The sequence below is a fragment of the Aspergillus lucknowensis genome, assembly GCF_044049455.1.
Source record: "Aspergillus lucknowensis strain CBS 449.75 chromosome Unknown BJX67scaffold_66, whole genome shotgun sequence".
NCBI lineage: Eukaryota > Fungi > Ascomycota > Eurotiomycetes > Eurotiales > Aspergillaceae > Aspergillus > Aspergillus lucknowensis.
In genome coordinates, this window is record NW_027263610.1 from 114,687 (window position 1) to 132,532 (window position 17,846).

General features: G+C 57.6%; 6 protein-coding genes across 6 annotated transcripts; 2 read left to right on the forward strand and 4 right to left on the reverse strand.

Annotated features, from left to right (window-relative positions):
- Positions 1 to 1,464: 1,464 nt before the first annotated feature.
- BJX67DRAFT_366206 (putative quinol monooxygenase) lies at positions 1,465 to 2,176 on the reverse strand. The gene is made up of 3 exons (XM_071030375.1): positions 1,949 to 2,176; positions 1,870 to 1,897; positions 1,465 to 1,807 (listed from the first exon to the last, which is right to left on the reverse strand). Exons 1-3 carry the CDS (start codon positions 2,137 to 2,139, stop codon positions 1,670 to 1,672), a joined length of 357 nt encoding a protein of 118 aa, XP_070881522.1. The 5' UTR covers positions 2,140 to 2,176; the 3' UTR covers positions 1,465 to 1,669.
- A 693-nt stretch (positions 2,177 to 2,869) lies between these two features.
- On the forward strand, positions 2,870 to 4,040 carry BJX67DRAFT_296364 (type 1 glutamine amidotransferase domain-containing protein). Its single transcript, XM_071026885.1, has 3 exons — positions 2,870 to 3,165; positions 3,233 to 3,470; positions 3,563 to 4,040. The coding sequence occupies exons 1-3, from the start codon at positions 3,088 to 3,090 to the stop codon at positions 3,952 to 3,954; spliced, it is 708 nt and encodes a 235-aa protein (XP_070881523.1). The 5' UTR covers positions 2,870 to 3,087; the 3' UTR covers positions 3,955 to 4,040.
- Positions 4,041 to 4,125: 85 nt separating this feature from the next.
- On the reverse strand, positions 4,126 to 4,689 carry BJX67DRAFT_385566 (cell wall mannoprotein 1 family protein; the record flags this gene model as incomplete). The annotated part of the gene is made up of 1 exon (XM_071033891.1): positions 4,126 to 4,689. The coding sequence occupies one exon, from the start codon at positions 4,687 to 4,689 to the stop codon at positions 4,126 to 4,128; it is 564 nt and encodes a 187-aa protein (XP_070881524.1).
- Positions 4,690 to 6,001: 1,312 nt separating this feature from the next.
- BJX67DRAFT_391205 (FAD-binding oxidoreductase) lies at positions 6,002 to 7,513 on the reverse strand (the record flags this gene model as incomplete). The annotated part of the gene is made up of 2 exons (XM_071034741.1): positions 6,002 to 6,248; positions 6,303 to 7,513. The coding sequence occupies 2 exons, from the start codon at positions 7,511 to 7,513 to the stop codon at positions 6,002 to 6,004; spliced, it is 1,458 nt and encodes a 485-aa protein (XP_070881525.1).
- Positions 7,514 to 7,728: 215 nt separating this feature from the next.
- Positions 7,729 to 9,096, forward strand: BJX67DRAFT_391206 (uncharacterized protein; the record flags this gene model as incomplete). The annotated part of the gene is made up of 1 exon (XM_071034742.1): positions 7,729 to 9,096. The coding sequence occupies one exon, from the start codon at positions 7,729 to 7,731 to the stop codon at positions 9,094 to 9,096; it is 1,368 nt and encodes a 455-aa protein (XP_070881526.1).
- A 276-nt stretch (positions 9,097 to 9,372) lies between these two features.
- Positions 9,373 to 17,479, reverse strand: BJX67DRAFT_296391 (uncharacterized protein). Its single transcript, XM_071026886.1, has 4 exons — positions 17,153 to 17,479; positions 17,017 to 17,103; positions 16,909 to 16,966; positions 9,373 to 16,862 (listed from the first exon to the last, which is right to left on the reverse strand). Exons 1-4 carry the CDS (start codon positions 17,351 to 17,353, stop codon positions 9,505 to 9,507), a joined length of 7,704 nt encoding a protein of 2,567 aa, XP_070881527.1. The 5' UTR covers positions 17,354 to 17,479; the 3' UTR covers positions 9,373 to 9,504.
- Between the last annotated feature and the right edge of the window lie 367 nt (positions 17,480 to 17,846).

Sequence of the window (17,846 nt, forward strand, 5' to 3'; positions counted from 1 at the left end):
CGAGGTCGTTGGTGCCGTGGTGGGCTTCAAGCTCTCAGTATTCTCTCAAGACAAGGGCATGAGCTACCACTTACACCGGCTGCAGCGGAGTGTGTAGGTCCTTCCGTCTACAGTGACCCGCTGGTCGTTGCTATTTTCGCCTGGACGATCGTCAGCAGGGAGTTCGTGGGCCAAAAAGAGGCCAAGGTAGGCATACAAGTCACCACATTCTCAACAGCCTGCTCGCAATCCTGCAGCTGACCCTGTAGATCGGAAACCTGCTGCGTCAGCGACGAAGTCGAATCATTGCAGTCGCTCAGTTAGCCCTGCAGATCAGAAACCTCTGGGTGAGATTCGCCGCCAGATCATCCAGATCGAGAAGGGTATTCTCGCAAGTCTGGAGCCGGTCCTCGCAGTTGCCATCCTCGGATTCACGAACCGGCTCGAGGTAGATGGCGCGGTAGGCGAAGCCCGGGTTTGCGGTTGCAGAGCCGTACAGACGGCACTGCTAGGTCTGGTAGAGCCAGACGCTGCTGGGCCAAAGACGGTAGTGAGCTTCATTGAGACGGGGCTCTGGATAGAAGAGAAGCAGTATGAAGAAGCTTGGGGGTGTTGCCTTGGGATCGAAGGCTGCTACCGGGGTGGAAGAGAGGGGAGTGCTTGCTCTTTTATAATGCTCTGGAGCTCAGAATATCTTCCAAAGGGCAGACTGACGCTGGCTCACGTGTCTTTGATCGACACAGAGCGTTCATCACCACCCATATTGTTGAATCAGACTTCTTCTCCGCTCCCCAAATCTGGAGGATCCTCGCGTTACACAACAGCGAATGGATCCATAGTCAATCGAGCGGATGTCGTCCTGAAGTCTTGACAACGGACACATATTGGTGAATCCGTCCATCGGATTTACGCGTGGTACACAGCTGATATACATCCCTAACCCTCCGCAGACAGCCAGGACAGTTAGGACAATCCATAGTCTCGAAAGATACCCTGATCTTCGTTACGGCAGTCCCCTCGAATCCTCACTTGCGGAGATGACCACTAAAATCTCACTGGAAATCACGGAATTGGGACGTCCAGACTCAGGCAGCCACTCGAATCTCGCATGTTCTGATCGCCTCCCCCATCCACGATCCCCTCATTCAGCGTGGCCTGCAGGGTATATCACACCACAAAGTTCATCCATCCCAAAACCTGGTCCCATCTCCTCAAGAAGCAAAGTCCGAAGCCAACGCCAGCACCGGAATCCTTGCCGAGCGATCAGCCGACGAAAGATAATGAAACCACCAGGCACGATCGGCGAGTTTTGCGCCATGAATCACCAAACATGGTCATAGGTGCAGAGCCAGCATGGTCTTCTATAGGAGGGTCTAGGTCTTCAGGAGGCGTCCCTGCAGCCGGATTGTCGTTTCGCCCGCCATAGCGACTATAGCCCGGCAGAGCGCGTAGATCCTATCGTCTTCCAACTTCGATTTTCATCCACCCCTAGTAAATTGTCATTCTTTCTCCTCAATTATTGTCTCCCTAGATTACTCTACCCTTACGCAGTAATTGAGGAAAGCCTGTTCATCTCATTGGTACCTGCCTTCCTTCCTCCGTCTAATAACAACCACAAGCAACCGGCGCAACGGCCGCTCGATGCAGATTCGCTTCCCGTCTCTTGACCTGCTAGACTCTCGTCCTCGAGCTAGAATCCCCCATTCTCTTTCTTAACCTTGACAAAAGGAGCCCCAACCCGCCTAGAAACCTTGACCACCCGAGGCTTAAGGAGCATAGCTTCGGTGGCCCGGACGTACGGCTCGTAGTATGCTTTCTTAGTTTGAACCTGCATCAAATCCCTGGTAAGCCAATTCCCTCTGAGCAACAACCCAGGTTCTCAGCTCATACCTCCATCAGCCATTCAAGTGAGGCCGACCTGTCCCCCAGTTAGCTTCGCACACTACCAGACACAACCGTGGAGTCTCACCAGTTCTCCACCCACGACACCTCCCCCGGATTCTCAAGGGACTGGTAGACCTCGAAGAACGTGCATTCAGGCTCCGCAGTAACCTTCTCGAAGGCCTGGCGGAAGACCTCGAAGAATTTGGGAATGTTTTCCTCGGCGATGACCACCGTGATGTGGACGGATAAACCGGGGGAAGAGGTATCAGATGCCATGGTGAATGACGAGCAGCAGACTTTGAGACTCGATCCCGTCGTGCCTGCAGCATCTTACTGCCTTTAAATACGTGTTCAGGCCCCAACAATAATCGCGGTATCTCCGCCGCAACAAGTCGTCGGCCAATAAGATAGATATTCCTCCCTATCTGACTCGAGACAACGATCCCGGAATTCGGGATTCGGGACCCTCCAAGAGCTCCGCGGGCTCTGCGGCCGCTTATTGGACGGTCCGTATACATCGGGGATGAGCCACCAGTTGATTCCGCCGGCCCGTTCTCCCTTTTCGGTTGGGAGGATCTGTCACAGCCCCGTCCAAGCGCATAGTGTTTCGCCGTTTTTCAGCCATCCTGGCACCGAAGTATTTCCGTGCTTGCTTGGGCCACAGGATATTTCTCACAACGAGAGCTATAACCTCTTTTGAGCCGGAAGTCGCTTGGATCGGGAAGGGATGACCAAGGGCTGTCTGGGCACGTGATACCAGTGGTGACAGCATCAAGGCTGTCGGCAAACGGACGGGTGCTATCCTGCTCCTTCTGCAGCGTTTCTTCTCGTGAATCCCCTGCTGTGCCTCCTCATTCCGCCCTCGAATCCACCCGGCTTCCAATTCCGCAAGCGCGACCAGCCACTTCAATTCAACACAGGTGACAGACGAACCCCAGGGTATGCGACAGCTTCAATCTGTCCCCACCTCCCTGTGCGACACTCACAGCTTAAAGTCAAGTTCACCACGTGGGTGACCACTGCTGTTGGTGGAGACCCGGCGATCACGGCCTGGTGCGTTGCTCTGTTGATCGATGAAATCATCCCACATCCACCACTGGTGATGTCAACATCCGCCGATCCGAATACTTCACTCGACGAGGGCTCGCACTCACCCACCTCCTAACCTTCCTCACGCTTGTATCGCAATTCAATTGATTCAACCACCCCAGAAATTCGAGCAATATGGCCCCCAAAATCCTCATCGTCCTCAGCTCCTTCGACAGAATCCAAGCCAATGACCACCCAACGGGATGGTACCTGGTACTCTCTCTCTCTCTCTTTTCCACCCCGCACCTCCAGTCAACGAATAATTAACTAACCCGTGAAGCCTGAATTCGCACACCCCTGGGAAGTCCTGCACACCAAAGCCGAGCTGGTGATCGCCTCGCCAAAGGGCGGCGCCGCCCCGCTCGACCCGTCGTCCGTGAAAATGTTCGAGAGTGACCCCGTCTCGTCGAAGTTCCTGCACGAGCAGGAAGCCCTGTGGAAGAATACGCAGAAGCTGGCGGATGTCTTGCCACGCGCGGGGGAGTTCGACGCCATCTTCTACGTTGGCGGGCATGGTCGTACGTCCACGGTTCCCGAGCTGCCCCCCTCGATTAAAGAATAACAACAAAGGATAAGTAGGGATGCGTATGTGCTAATAGCGAATAAATAGCAATGTTCGACCTCGCGACCGACGCAACATCCATAAAACTCATCCAGGCCTTCGCGGAAGCCAAGAAGCCCGTCTCAGCCGTCTGCCACGGGCCCTGCGTCTTTGTCAACGTGACCACGCCCTCCGGGAAGCCGCTCATCGCCGGCGCAGAGGTGACCGGGTTCTCGAATGCCGAGGAGGACCAGGTGCAGCTGAGCTCTGTGATGCCGTTTATGCTCGAGGATGCGCTGCAGAAGGGCTCGGGGGGCCGGTATGTCAAGGCGGCCGAGCCGTGGGGGGAGAAGGTGGTTGTTTCGCGGGTGGCCGAGTTGGGAGGGCCGTTGATTACGGGGCAGAATCCGGCGAGTGCGACGGGGGTTGGGAAGGCGCTGGCTGCTGCGCTCGGGGTGTAATTATTCGTATCTACGACGGGTGAGGTAAATGGGGGGTGTAGTGCGAGGCAGTGTGACTGAGAATGCCCACCGAAGCTACGCTTTGAGAGCAATAAAGGTGAAAATAAATGGGTTAATATGTCCCGCTGTGCGAGGTGCTACATACAAAACTCAGGCGCAGAGTACTCAACCCTAAGAATACACTGCAATAGTCTTGTCGAACTTATCCGTAATCTGCTGCAAGATAGTCGGCGCAAGCTCATTATACGGAGGAGCAAGCTTCGCAGTGACTTCCTCGCCCAGCTGACCCGCCAAGTCCCTCAGGTTTTCCAGATTCGCCTTGACCAAGAACGCCAGAGATCCGATCCCCAGCAGACCAGTATCAATCTCGGGCTTCTTGCGGACGAAGGTGTCGAGGGACGAGGCAATAGTGGGCTGCAAGTCGAGGAAGGCCTCGGAGACGGCCATCGACCCGTCGGTGGTGAAGTTCTTCGACTCCTGGGTCGTCGAGATGGCGTCCTTGATGTCGTTGCTCAGGCCGATCGCCTGGATCTGGATCTTCAGCGCCGTGCCGGTGCCCAGGAGGCCGCCACCGTAGGAGGACACGGTGGTGTTGAGCTCGACGGTGGCGTCCGAGATGGTGGTGACGGCGTCGACGACGGCGGCTGCGTCGCGCTTGACGAGGTCGTTATTGGTGACGGGAGTGGCCTGCGCAAGGCCTGCGACGGCCAGGACGAGGGGGACGTTGAAACGCATCGTGGATCGGCGCGTTGGACAGGTTGACAGGTGGGCTTGTGATTGAGGAGAATATCGGAGCAGACGGGGGGGGGGTCACAGATCGAAACGTGACACTTCCGTGAGGATGGAATCGACTGCAGGACAGGACAGAGTCCAAACAGGAATGATGGGCAGGGGAATGCGAATTTATCGCGGGATGAAGGCTGCCCCTGGCACCAGAGGCCTCATTGCTACCCCAGACCGGGGTTCCTCGCGCTAAAATGCATTTTAAATTGCACCCCGCATCCTGGCGTGCCCTCGAGGAGGTGTGCAGGGCTGCGATTGGAGTAAAATGGCGCCCGTTTGGCTGGTGTCAGCACATGCGCTGCCCATCCGAGGCTTCCAGAAATTGCTTCTCTCGACGCGATCTCGTCCAGGCTTGGCAGTGTTGCTTCCCTGCCCTGGAAGAATTGCACCTGTGATCCAGCACGTGGCGGGGAGTGAGAAAGTTCAGCCGCTCGGCCAGTCGCGATGCTTTCCTTTCCCAGCTGCCGAGCTGGAGGGATGAATGGCGAGACCACCGAGACCCTGCTGACGCTGGTCGACGGCGGTCTGGGGTTGAGCGCTTTCAAATGAAGATCGCCTCTTGTTCGCATCGTCAGCAGGGAGTGTCGTGATGATGATTGTCGCACTGGATTCCGGAAGAGGAAATAGCATCACGTGGTATCACTTTCGAGCATAACCCCGCTTACTAAGTTTACCATGCATAAACGCTGAGTATAAATGAGCGACACGCAGATGCCAACCGGATGCCAGGCCACGATGGGACTGCGAGAAAAGGCTACAACATTCCTTCATTTATTCGAGTGGATCTTAATAGGAACATCCTGGGAGAAAGAGGCGAAACAAATGATCATTGTTTCCCTCATCAAGGGGAGATAGCCTCGGTATATATCGATGGAGAAACTCTAGTTTACACCATCACCGAGTTAACCTGAATATTGTCGGCCCGCAGCGGAATTCCGGAGAAATTATCAGGCTGATACCGGCTGTTTGCATAAAGGCCAATCGATAAAAAAGAAGCTGCATGAATATGCAGTAGAAGAAGTAAACAAAGGGATATTTAGATCTCGAAGCAATGGAGTTGCCCATATTTCTTTATGAGGAGGAACACAAATATGGGGTTCCTGTCTCTGCTGGATTCTTACTTTTTCATCATCTTCAAGCACTGTTTTAGAGTTCTAATAGATCGTTCTGCTTTCCCCTTCAAATACTGGCAGTAGCCGACAAATATCTGCCTCTCTGTCTCATGGGCGGGTGAAAAAACGCTACGATTTTAGCTGTCATGGCCTTAGATGGGAATGGGATTACTGTAGCTAAACAGTTCATTCGGATCCCACGCCCGCTTCAACTCCTTCAGCCTCTCAAGCTTCCGAGACGAGTACCACGCCTCGGCTCCCTCGTCGCCCTGCGCAAAGTTGACGTAGACAGACAGCTCGTCGAAGCCACTGGTCGCCTGGAAGCGAGCTCGTGTCTCGCGCATGAGGGCGTTGACCGAGTCGTCCAGCGAGGAGTCTGGGTAGTGGTTCTCTATTAACCTGCAAAGATTAGCTACTGGAATCGCGCAAAGAAGACGACGGAACTGTACGTACAGGTGTGCGATAGCCTCACGGTGGGGATACGCCGTCTCGCCGTCGGCAACACGCTTTGCCACGGCGTTCGGGTACCGGTCGATGACGAGCACTCCGGCAAAGGCCTCGTGCTCCTCCCAGAAGGCAGTCAGGGCGTTGAAAGCAGAGACGTACGCGTCCACGTCTGTCTGTTTCAGCGCAATCGAGTAGTCGGCTACGTACTGGCCCGGCGTGCATGCTGCTGCGTCGACAGAGAGAGACAGCTGCTGCAGTGTCGTCCAGGGGAGGGTGACTGGGATGGCAGCGAGCGGTCCGGCCTCTTCAAAAGGGCGCAGGTACTGCGCTGCGTCGAGGGCTGGGCCGTAGTAATTGACGTTCACCAGGATAGTGGGTTCTTGAGCCGTGTGGTTGAAGGAGGCAATGGCAGTCACGGCCAACTCGTCGGGTATTTCGGTGTCGAACGACCGGACAGCCTCCCACACCGATGCATTGTGCTTCGCCGGAAAGACAAAAGATGTACTTGCAACATTGCCGTTGTTGACAGCGTCCTGCAGCTGGAAGGTCGCCGAGGTGACGATGCCAAAGTTCGCTCCTGCACCGCGAATGGCCCAGAACAGCTCTGCATTTTCCGTCTGCGAGGCCACGACCAGGTCGCCGGTTGCGGTGACCAGACGCACCGAGACCAGAGAGTCGATGCCGACGCCGTACAGGCCCTGCCACATGCCCACGGCACCGCCGAGTGCGGCTCCGACGACGCCGACGCAGGGGGCGTTGCCCATGGCCATCATCATGCCGGCGCGGTACATGGGCTCGTACGTCTGCTGGTACGTTGCTGCGCCGCCGACGGTAATGAAGCTGTTCTCCTCATCGAGCTCGACGGTCTGGAAGTTGCTGAGGTCGATGCTGATCCCGTTTTGCAGGCGCCCTAGGGTTCTCGTAACCCCGTGACCGCCCCCCGTTGCCAGAAAGGGAATGTCGTGCTCGACGGATGTGCGCACGATGTGCTGGATGTCGGCCTCGGTCGCGGGCTTGATGGCCCCGTAGTAAGTGGGCGCATGGTACAGCGTCCACCGGTGCGTCGTCTCCTCTTCGAAGTCTGAGTCGGACGCGTACAGAATTTCGGCACTGTTGGACAGGCCCAGCCCGTACAGCGAGGTCAGATTGACCCCGTCGGCCTGGGCAGCAGCGCACAGGACGATGAGCCCGAGCAGGGAGCAGATCGAATGATGCATCGTGGGATGTCCGGGGGCAGAGACACCGGCTGTCGAATAATGCCCCTCTTATAAACCGACAAATCAGCCTCGCCGGAGTATCGAAACTCCAGCGGGCTTTGCGGGCCGCGTCGAGATACTCCGGAAGCCGTGGCTGCAGATTGGAGGAAATAAATTCAGATCATTCAGATCAAGCGTCAATACGATTCTACTCTTCTCTCTCTCCATCCCTCGAAATGGCCACAAACGGAGCCCTCGACGACTCGCTCTACCAGGACGTCCTCGCCCAGCTGCCCTTCCTCAACGGCTACAGCCAGGCCTCCGCGGGCTTCCAAGTCGCTCCCGACGTTGCACGGGACGACATCGTTTCCTCCATCCGAGCAGCCATCGATGAGATCGTCCGCCAGGTCCCCCTCGTCGGCGAACAGGTCGTCCACGAGCCCGGGCCCCCCGGCACCACCGGCCGCTACTTCGCCGCGCCGTGGCCCGACGACGGCGAGCGCAACGAGATCGTCCGCGTCAAGGACTGCTCGTCGCTGCTGCCCTCGTTCACGCAGATCCTGCGCGCGGGCGCGTCGCTCTCCGTGCTGCCCGCCGAGCACATCGTGCCCTTCCCCGGCCTGCCCTCCCCCCACGGCCTCACCGAGCGCGTCCCCGTCTTCGCCCTGCAGGTCAACTTCATCCGCGGCGGCGTCATCCTCACCTTCCACACGCACCACAACCTCATCGACGCCGCCGGCACCATCCAGATCGGCCGCATGCTGGCCGCCCTGCTGAAGGGCCACACCCTGGACCCCGCGCACATCGCCCAGGCCAACCGCGACCGCACGCGCATCGTACCTCTAATCCCGCCCGGCGAACCCGTCCGCGACTACAGCTACCTGCGCCGCCCCGAGGGCTGGGCGCCCAGCATGCCCAAGTCCCCCTTCAAGTGGTCCGAGTTCCGCATCTCGCTGCAGGGCCTGGCCACCCTGCGCAAGAACACCATGGAGGGGACGAAGCTGCTCTTCTCTGAGGACGACGCGCTGACGGCGTGGATCTGGAAGCGGCTCAGCACCGTCCGCGTCGCGCGGGGGATCCCAGCGACCAGAGTCTCGAAATGGGCGCGCGCCGTCGACGGCCGCGCCGCAATGCGCATCCCCGCCGGATACCTGGGCCATATGATCCACCACGCGGTGGCGCAGATGACGCTGCAGGAGCTGATCGCCGCGCCGCTGTCGAAGATCGCCGCGCAGCTCCGGGGAGCGCTGCAGGAGGTCAACAACGAGCACGCCCTGCGCAGCTACGCGACCTTCCTCGCGAACACGCCGGACAAGAGCACCATCGTCTACGGCTCCCCGCGCAACCCGGACACGGACCAGGGGTGCTCGTCGAACCTGTCGAACGAGGGGGGCGGCGAGGATGCCGAGTCCGCGCATTTCGGGCCGCTCCTGGGCCCCAGACGGTTTGGGCGGCGGCCGTCGTCGGCGCCGATACCGGGTTGTTTGTATTTCCATCCGCCGGAGGGGAACGCGGTGATGATCATGGTGTGCTTTCCGGAGGATGATCTCAATGCGTTGAAGCGGGATGGCGAGTGGAGGAGGTTTATGCGGGCTGTTGTGTAGCCTGCAATGTTTGCTGTGAGGGTATCTGTGGTTACTGTAGGTCGACAGGTATATCATCGTTACTACTTGCTTTGAATCGTCGAGGCTGGTAGAGATGCTTCATGCACATGGATTTCAGGGAATCAGGGAAATACAGAATGCTGATAGGTCTCAATTTGACTGAATAGGGTAGTAGTAGTAGTAGTAGTAGTAGTAGTAGTAGTAGTAGTAGTAGTAGTAGTAGTAGTAGTAGTAGTAGTAGTAGTAGTAGTAGTAGTATAACACACTTGCTGGGTTGGAACAGATAAAATCAAGTAGCTATTAGTATATAGGAACCAGTAAAACATAACAATCCAAAGACATCAAACAAAAGCATGCTCCTTGTATAACCACACCGAGATGCAACTCTACCATCACTCCCGCATACCACTACGACCTGAAGAGCGACGCATCAATATGCGTACTCTTCATCGCGACCTCCAGCGCCAACGCCGCAAGCGACGCACTCTGCATGATATTGAAGATTGACACGTCCGCCGCAGCCTGCAGCGCCAGCATATTGCGCAGCTCAACCGCAACAAGCGAGTCCACCCCATACGCAGACGGGTGCTTCGACGCATCGATATCCGTCGCCGGGATCATGAAGATATCAGACAGTTTATGCGCAATCGCCTCCCCAACCAGCGTCTGGGCTTCCTGCTTGGTCGTGACGACTGCGAGCTGACTCGCCAGTGTGGCGGCGCCCCCGGCACCACTACCTCCGGCCCCGTCTCGCGCCGCCTGCGAGCGTTGTTTGTACCTCATGGCCTGGAAACGGGCGTCCCGACCGAGCAAGGACTCGCCGTCAACGTCCCAGTGGGGCCCTGCGCCCTGGTTCATGCCGACGACGACCTGCCGGTCGAAGGGGGAAAGGATGGCGGACTCAAGCACGCCGAGGACCTGGTCCTCCGTGACAGGGAAGTGCCCCATCTTCGTCATGCGCGCGGTAATTCCGGTATTCTCGGCGACATATCCCACGGCCTTGACAGGCCCCAAGTTTAGTGCCACGGCTGGGAGGCCCTGTGAGACGCGCCAGTGGGCGAGGGCGTCCTCATATGTGTTTCCCGCGCCGTAGTTGGACTGCGTGGCGTTGCCGTAGATGCCGGACATGGAGGAGAAGAATACGAAGAAGTCAAGGGAGTCAGCAGTGTTGAAATGGGTATGCAGGTTCCAGCTGCCCTTGATCTTGGACTTTGTAGCAGCGTTCCAGTCGTCTAGCGACATGCGCTCGATAAGAGTGTCCTGGAGGACCATGGCCGCTTGGATGACACCACGAATTGGTGGGACTTCCGTGGACGAAACTTCCATGGCGCGAGCGAGATTGGCTGCGTCGGAGACGTCGCAGGAGATGGGCTTCACGCGGCAGCCCAGGGGCTTCAGTTCAGCTACTAGAGCAGCAGCTGCAGGGTTGGTGCCAGCGCTACGCGAGAGTATAACGAGGTTCCGAGCACCGTGAGCGACGAGCCAGTGCGCTATTGACCGACCGAGACCACCGGCTCCTCCAACGATCAGGTACGAAGCATCGGACCGAAGCCGGGTGCTCTGAGTTCGGTGGAGCACGGGAACCTGCTCTTGCGGACTGACGGAGAGGACGACCTTCCCTGTGTGTTTTCCGGCCTGGAGGAGACGGAATGCCCTGGAGATATCGCTCAGAGCATACGTGGTAACAGGGTGAACGGGCTTCAGTGCGCCTTCTTCAATGAGGCGCCCAACTTCAGCCATGGCCGAGTGCACAAGCGCCTTCTGGTGCTTCGCAAGGGTGAGCAGGTCAAAGGACGAGAAAGAGATATGACGGGAGAAGGGCCGCATCTCGAGGTAGCTGTTCTGCTCCAGGTCGCGCTTGCCAATCTCGACAAAATGGCCGAACGTTGCAACAACATTGAGGCTCTCCTGCAGAAGAGGACCAGCGAGAGAGTTAAGCACAACGTCTACACCCCGCCCGTTCGTGGCGGCAAGGATCCCAGCAGCGAAGGAGGTGTCACGGCTAGAGAAGATACGATCGGCCGGGATGCCATACTGTTCCATGACCAGGGCACGCTTCTCTGGTGATCCCACCGTGGTGTAGATCTCCGCGCCGATGAGCTTCGCAAATTGAATCGCAGTCTGTCCGACTCCTCCAGCCCCGGCGTGGATAAGCACCGTCTGGCCGCGTTGCAGGCGCGCCACCTTGTAGAAGGCGAGATATACAGTGCAGAACAGCACCGGTAGAGACGCTGCGTCCTCGAAGCTCAGACCTGCGGGAATGTGCATCGCGCTTGTCCACTCGACGCGTGCACGGCTGCCATATCCACCGCGGAGGAGGGAGAAAACCTCGTCACCGACGGCGTACCCATGGGCTGCAGCCCTACTGCCGACACGAGTGATAACACCCGAGCAGTCAAGACCCATGACGCGCTCCTCGAGCTGACCCATGGCCACCATCACGTCACGGAAGTTGACACCGTATGCGCGCGGCTCGATCTCAATCATATCCGGCGGGAAACGCTTGCCTTCAGTGGGCGCATCGGGATCGTCCTCAAAGGCAAGGGTGTCCAGAAGACCGGGGACGCCGACTTTCGGAACTAGGGGACGGTCCTTCTGGAATAGGGGCTCTTTGGGAATGGCATTGGGAGCAGCCCAGTCGACAGACTTGGGGTTGAGGGCCCGGTTTCTAGCCCCGTCGCGGAAGAATCGAGGGACGAGGAGCACACCCTGACGCTCGGCATACTCAAGCTCGTAGGGTGGAGGCAGAGCGGCGCCTTCCGACGTGCCAAAGCTGGAGGTGAGGACCTGAATGATTGCCGACACGCTCTTGTCAGACCACAACTGGTCTGCAGGGTCAAGATCCAGAGTCACGAATTTGCGGTCAACATATTCATGGCGCATCGTGCGGAGGAAGCCAGTCGCAAGCGCAAGCTCCGGCCTTGAACTTTCCACAGCACCACCTCGCGTCACCCATAGCAGGCCCTTGCTGTGCATAACCATTGTCTGCACGCCTGTAAGCCCGGTGAAGTCCAGGGTGTGCAGGAGTGGCTGATCGATCTCGCCAACGAAGAGCACAACCTTGCCGGCGTAAGCTGATGGGGGGGCAGTCTCAAACTCCACCACCTCAGAAAGCTGTGCAGCCTTCTCGAGATTTGCCTGCAGCGCCTCGAGCCAAGTCTGCTCAGCCGGAGCATCTCGACGTGTTACCAAGACGATGGGATCCGCGTCTTGAAGAGATGGCTTGGGAACAGGCCCAGCAGTGGAGGTCATCAAGCTTACCATGTACATATCGTCGCTCTGACAGTCGCGGACCTCGAAGTCCACGCCTGAAAACCCAGTTGCCTTCAGCGTCTCGTCCCAGAAGTCAACAGTCAGTGAGGGAGTAAGTGCGCGCTGAGGCTCTTCACTATGCCACCAGCCGGGGAGCAGGCCAAAGACATAAGCCAGATCCACTTGGTCGTGAGTCGTTTCGACGAGAACAAGAGTCGCCCCAGGCTTCATCAGCTGCCGCACATTGGACATGGTAGTGGCCATCGACTTAGTAGCGTACAGCACCTGAGCAGCAACGACAATGTCATAACTGCCGAGGTCGAACCCTTGACCAGCGGGATCCGCCTCGATGTCGAGCGTGTCAAAGGCGAGGAGATCACTCCAACCCGCGAACTCCTCTTTGGCAGCCTGGAAGAACACATGCGAGATATCGGTATAGTGGTACAGTTCCGCGAGGGGGTTTCCATCCTCTGACGTGCCCAGCTTGCGCAGTGCCTTGTTAGTGAGGGCACCCGTTCCAGCACCAATCTCGAGGATCCTGGCACGGGGATTCTTATGAACCAGGGCCTGCAAGACCTCTGCTGCCTGTTCAGAGCAACGGTCACCCTTGAGGCTCCCACGATAGTATCGTAGGAGCAGGTTGTTTTCCTGCAGCAGCTCCAAGACGGCCACCTCGCCGCGAAGGATAGCCGCAAGCTGCGGTCCAAGGTGGCACACAGTCTCTCCATTGATGCTGGCATTGCGAACCTCCTCGATTAACGCCCGGCGCTGCTCAGGAGTGTCCTCCAGCCAGGACGCGCTGTCGGCAGCCAGCTTCCCTTCGGCGGCTAGTGTTGTCTGCAACTGCATCCAGGTGTGGAACTTGGCGAAGTGGCTCGGGAGCTGCTCGATCTCAGCAGGCGAGAGGGCTGCCAGAGCATCTGAAATAAAGTAAAGACAGACCCGGCGAAGATTGAGGAGCAGAGCGATTTCCTTGGGGTCGTCTTCATGTGACAACTTTTCCTTGAGTTGCGCGAGTGCAGCCACGGAGGCGATTGACAGATCAGCGGCCCATTCTTGCTTCATACAGGGCTCTTTCTCCCATTGGTTGTCGGAAGACTCGCCGGAGGCGCTGCGTCCAAGGGACTGGCAGACAGCATTCGTTATCTCTAAGATTGGTAGTGCAGTAGTATCCTCATCGTCCGCTACCGTGATGTCGGCACGGAGAGTCTGCGCGTCCGCGTGGCGCAGGGTGGTGAAAGCCTTGAAGACATGGCCGGGGGCATTGCTGATACTGCTTGAGATCCACAGGCTCCCGACTGAGCGGGGGACTTTACCATCCTCGTCGTCATTGGCCCCAAGGAGCGGCGCATAGAGAGTCTGGATGACCGCATCCAGGGTCGTGGGATGCACAATGGGTTGGTATGGGAGGTCGACTGCCATCGCTGTATCGGGAACGAAGAGCTTGCTGTCAGCCCGGCTGTTATTGCCGGCTTGCTCAATATCCGTGATGGCCTGGAAGATCTTGCCGTGGTTGATGCCCGTTGATCGCAGCGTCTTGTAGAGATCCTTTGGCTCGAAGAGTCTTGTGTAGCCGATCAGGCCGGCCGGCCGTGGCTTGGGGACCGTCTTATCTGGCGCATCCTCGAGCTCAGTTGTGATGATTCCCCGGGCATGTATCGTCCATTGATTATCAGCCGTGATCGAGGAGACCTCAAACTCGCTCCAGCCACGGCTCCCGATCTCCTTCTCGTTGACGGGTCGGAGGGCAGTCTGGATTTCAATGCCCTCATCTCGCTCCGGAACGACCAATGCTTGGAGGATATCTACGTTGCGGAGTCGGTATCCAGATATTTTCTGGGTCTTGCCCTGAATTACGGAAAGCTGCTTGATAGCCTCGATGGCAAGACACATAAACCCAGCGCCGGGATAGAGAATATTACCCTGAACGACGTGCTCCCGCAGCCAGGGGGCGTCCTTGGGCTTCACGATCTGGCGCCACGTCGGGCTGTTGAGGTTTGTTCCCAACACGAGAGCGCCAAGGAGGTTATGAGGAGGCTGCTCACGCTCTCGCAAGGCTTTGTTGAATCGCGACTCGAACCAGTGGCGCGTCTGGTTGCTCCAAGGGTAGGAGGGCAGGTCTGACAGGACACGAACAGTGGCTGGACGACGTCCGCGGGGGAAGTTGACGGCGTCAAGATCGACAACCGAGCCTTCTGTGAGCAGACTGGCAGCCAGCGCCTGCATGCTCTCAAGGGCGCTCGTGTTGCGGACCAAGGTGCCGAAGTAGGGGATTTTGAGGTCCGCAAACTCGGGGAGTCCGAGGATCTGCTTAATGGGGCCGCCGAGGGCAGTGTGCGGACCAACCTCAATAATCGCGTCGATACTGGTGCCAGAAGCGTCCAGGTCACCCAGGACCATATCAGTGAACGCGTCGACGAACTGGACGGGTTGGAGCAGGCTGTCGACCCAGTGGTCGGGGTCCGCCAGCTGCGACAGAACCCCAACACGTCCTCCTGTCACTGGGGAAGAAAATGCAACTTGGTCCTCCTCATCCTCATTCGCCGTAGAGGAGAGGCCTTGCAGAGCGTCACGGTAGGGGTCCGCAATAGGGCTCATGTGGTGGGAGTGGAAAGCGGTCTCGACCTTTAGACGGCGGGCGAAGATGCCCTCCTCCTTCGCCAGAGCCTCAAGCTCTATTACTGCGTTCTCATCACCAGAGACCGTGATGCTGGACGGGCTGTTTACACATGCGACTGCCACTTCGCCATTGTCAGCGGTCAGCCGTGTAAGATAGTTTTCAGTCTCATCCAGCCCCATGCCCACCGCAATCATAGCACCCTTCGTCGGCCCCCGAAGGCTCTTGTCGCCGGCCAAAACCGCCCGGTGGTAGGCGACGGCCATGGCAGACCGGTAGCTGAGCGCTCCAACGGCGTAAGCAGCGGCGATTTCACCACTGGAATGGCTGGTGACGGCCACAGGCTTGATACCCCAGGACTCTAACAGTCGGACGAGAGAGATTTGCACAGCCACGCAGAGGGGTGTACTCAGCTCAACCTGGTTGATGCGAGAAGACTCTTCCTCTCGGCTGAGTTCCTCGATAACGGACCAATCTGCACCGAATGCTTTGACGTACTCATCCGCCTCCTTGAGTGATGCCTCATACACGGGGTAGGCCGCAATGAGCTCACGACCCATGGCGTACCACTGTGCACCTTGACCGGTAAACACGAACCCCACTCGAGGGACTTTATTGGTGCGACGTGGGTTGAACTTGGGGGATTCCAGCGCCGCGATAGTCTCCTGGAGACCCTTGCGCGCTGGAACATGGTAGGCAGACACCCATTGGAACCGTGTACGGCGCTGGCCGAGGGTGTACGCGATACTCTGCAAGAGGCTCTCCGGATCTTCGGACGACACTCGCGCCTCGAGATACTCCTTGAGATTCGAAATCGTGCGGCGACCAGCCTGCTCGTCGCGCGCGCTGAACACCAGAAGCTGGGAGTCGAGAGGCGTTTCGGCCTCAGTGTGTCCATTCACCAGCGATGCACGCCTCCACGGCTCAGCATTTTCAACAATGACATGGGCATTCGTACCACCATATCCGAAGTTGTTGATGGAGGCACGGCGGACACCCCCAGGGCCAGCAGGCCACTCCTCTAATTCTCTCACCACACGCAGCCGCCAGTCTTCCAGGGCGAGATTGGGATTCGGCTTCTCGAAATTAATACTCGGTGGGATCTGGCCTCTTTCAAGGGCCAGCACCACCTTGATCAGACTGGCCAACCCGCTGACCGACTCGGTGTGTCCAATATTCGTTTTGACGGATCCTATTCTCAGCGGATCGTCTACGCTGCGGGTGTCCTTGAATACAGTAGCAATCGCTCGGCACTCAATCGGGTCTCCTGTGGCTGTCCCCGTCCCGTGGGCTTCGAAATACTGCGTGTCGCGCGGATCCAGCCCTGCCCGTTGGTAACAGTGGCGCATGAGAGCGACCTGCGCCTCTTCACTGGGAGTTGTTATTGTGTCTGTCTTGCCATCCTGATTGAGTCCCGATTCACGGACAACAGCTCGAATTGGGTCACCAGCGGCGATGGCGTCGGAAAGCCGTTTAATGACGAGTGTTGCCACGCCCTCTCCACGGCCGAACCCATTGGCACGCGAATCAAATGCATACGATTTGCCGTCTGGGGATAGTAACCCCACTGACCCCATAGCCTTGAACATATCTGGGTTGAGGAAAAGGTTAGAGCCGCAGATTAAGGACATGTCCGACTCTCCTGTCCGCAGGCTCTGTACGCCCTGGTGGAAGGCCACCAGGCCGCCGGAACAGCCCGTATCGAGAGTGAAGCTGGGCCCTCGTAGATCGTAGAAATGGGAGACACGGTTCGACGACATGGCATCACCGGTGCCGGTGGGTAGAAATCGAGGCAAATCATCTTCATCACGGATCATGTTGTCGCGGTAGTCTCGGACGAACATCGCTGCATAGACGGCCGTGTTGGAACCGGCCACCTCGGGCAGAGTAATACCAGCTATGCTGTGTTAGACTAGGCTCACATAGTCAGTAAATGAACTGACCGTTCTCTAAAGCTTCGTAGACGGTCTCTAGTTGCAGTCGAAATTGCGGGTCCAGCGTCTGGATTGGTTAGTTGGACACATTCTATACACCCAAGGCTCGAGACGCACAGAAGCTGCTTCTGCGGAAAAGCTGAAGAACGGAGCGTCAAACAATCCAATGTCTTGCTCCAAGAAGTGTCCGCCTCGGACATTGACCTACGTTCTCCTAAGTACGGTTCATCCACAGGATGATGATGAAGCTTACAGTACTCAACTTGTCGGTCTTGGGATGGTATGCCCCCTGCAGGTTGAACCGGGAGGGAGGAATCTCACTCCAGCCGCTCCTCCCTGCCGCTATCATCTCCCATAGTTTCTGGGGGCTGCTGGCCTCCGCGGCGAGTTTGCAGCTGAGGCCGACAATGGCGATAGGCTCGGAGGCCAGGTCGTTGGTAGTTGCGCACGGCATATTGTTGAAAGTGGAGGAGGGACGGGGAGGAGAGCTGAGTTGAAGTTGCGAGGAAGGGAGCTCGGTGTCGGGGATTTAGTTCATGCAAGCCGAGTCCCTTTGAGCCGTCTGCTTTGATTTATGTTTCCAGTGCCACTCGATCCACCGGTGTTAGGAGGCTGGAAGCCGTGTGTACTTCCTCCAGGCCGAAAGACAACAATTTCCGAGATACGGGGCACGTTGGTGATGGTCATTGCTGCAGGTGCTGTCGCAGATGGTGGCGCCTTCCGGCCTGAACCAGGATCTGGATCGAGCTGCCACTATCGGCTGGAGCATACACTTGGGTGAAAGGGAAAGTCCGGTATGTACCCGAACTCCGTTTGAGTCAACGGAAGGCGCGCTGATCGAGGAGTCTTTGAGAGTTCAATGCGAATGGAAAGCACAATTGGTGATCAGGTTCATGCAGCATAGGGCCGCAGGAACGCAGATTGTACCACCCAAGGCGCTTGATTGC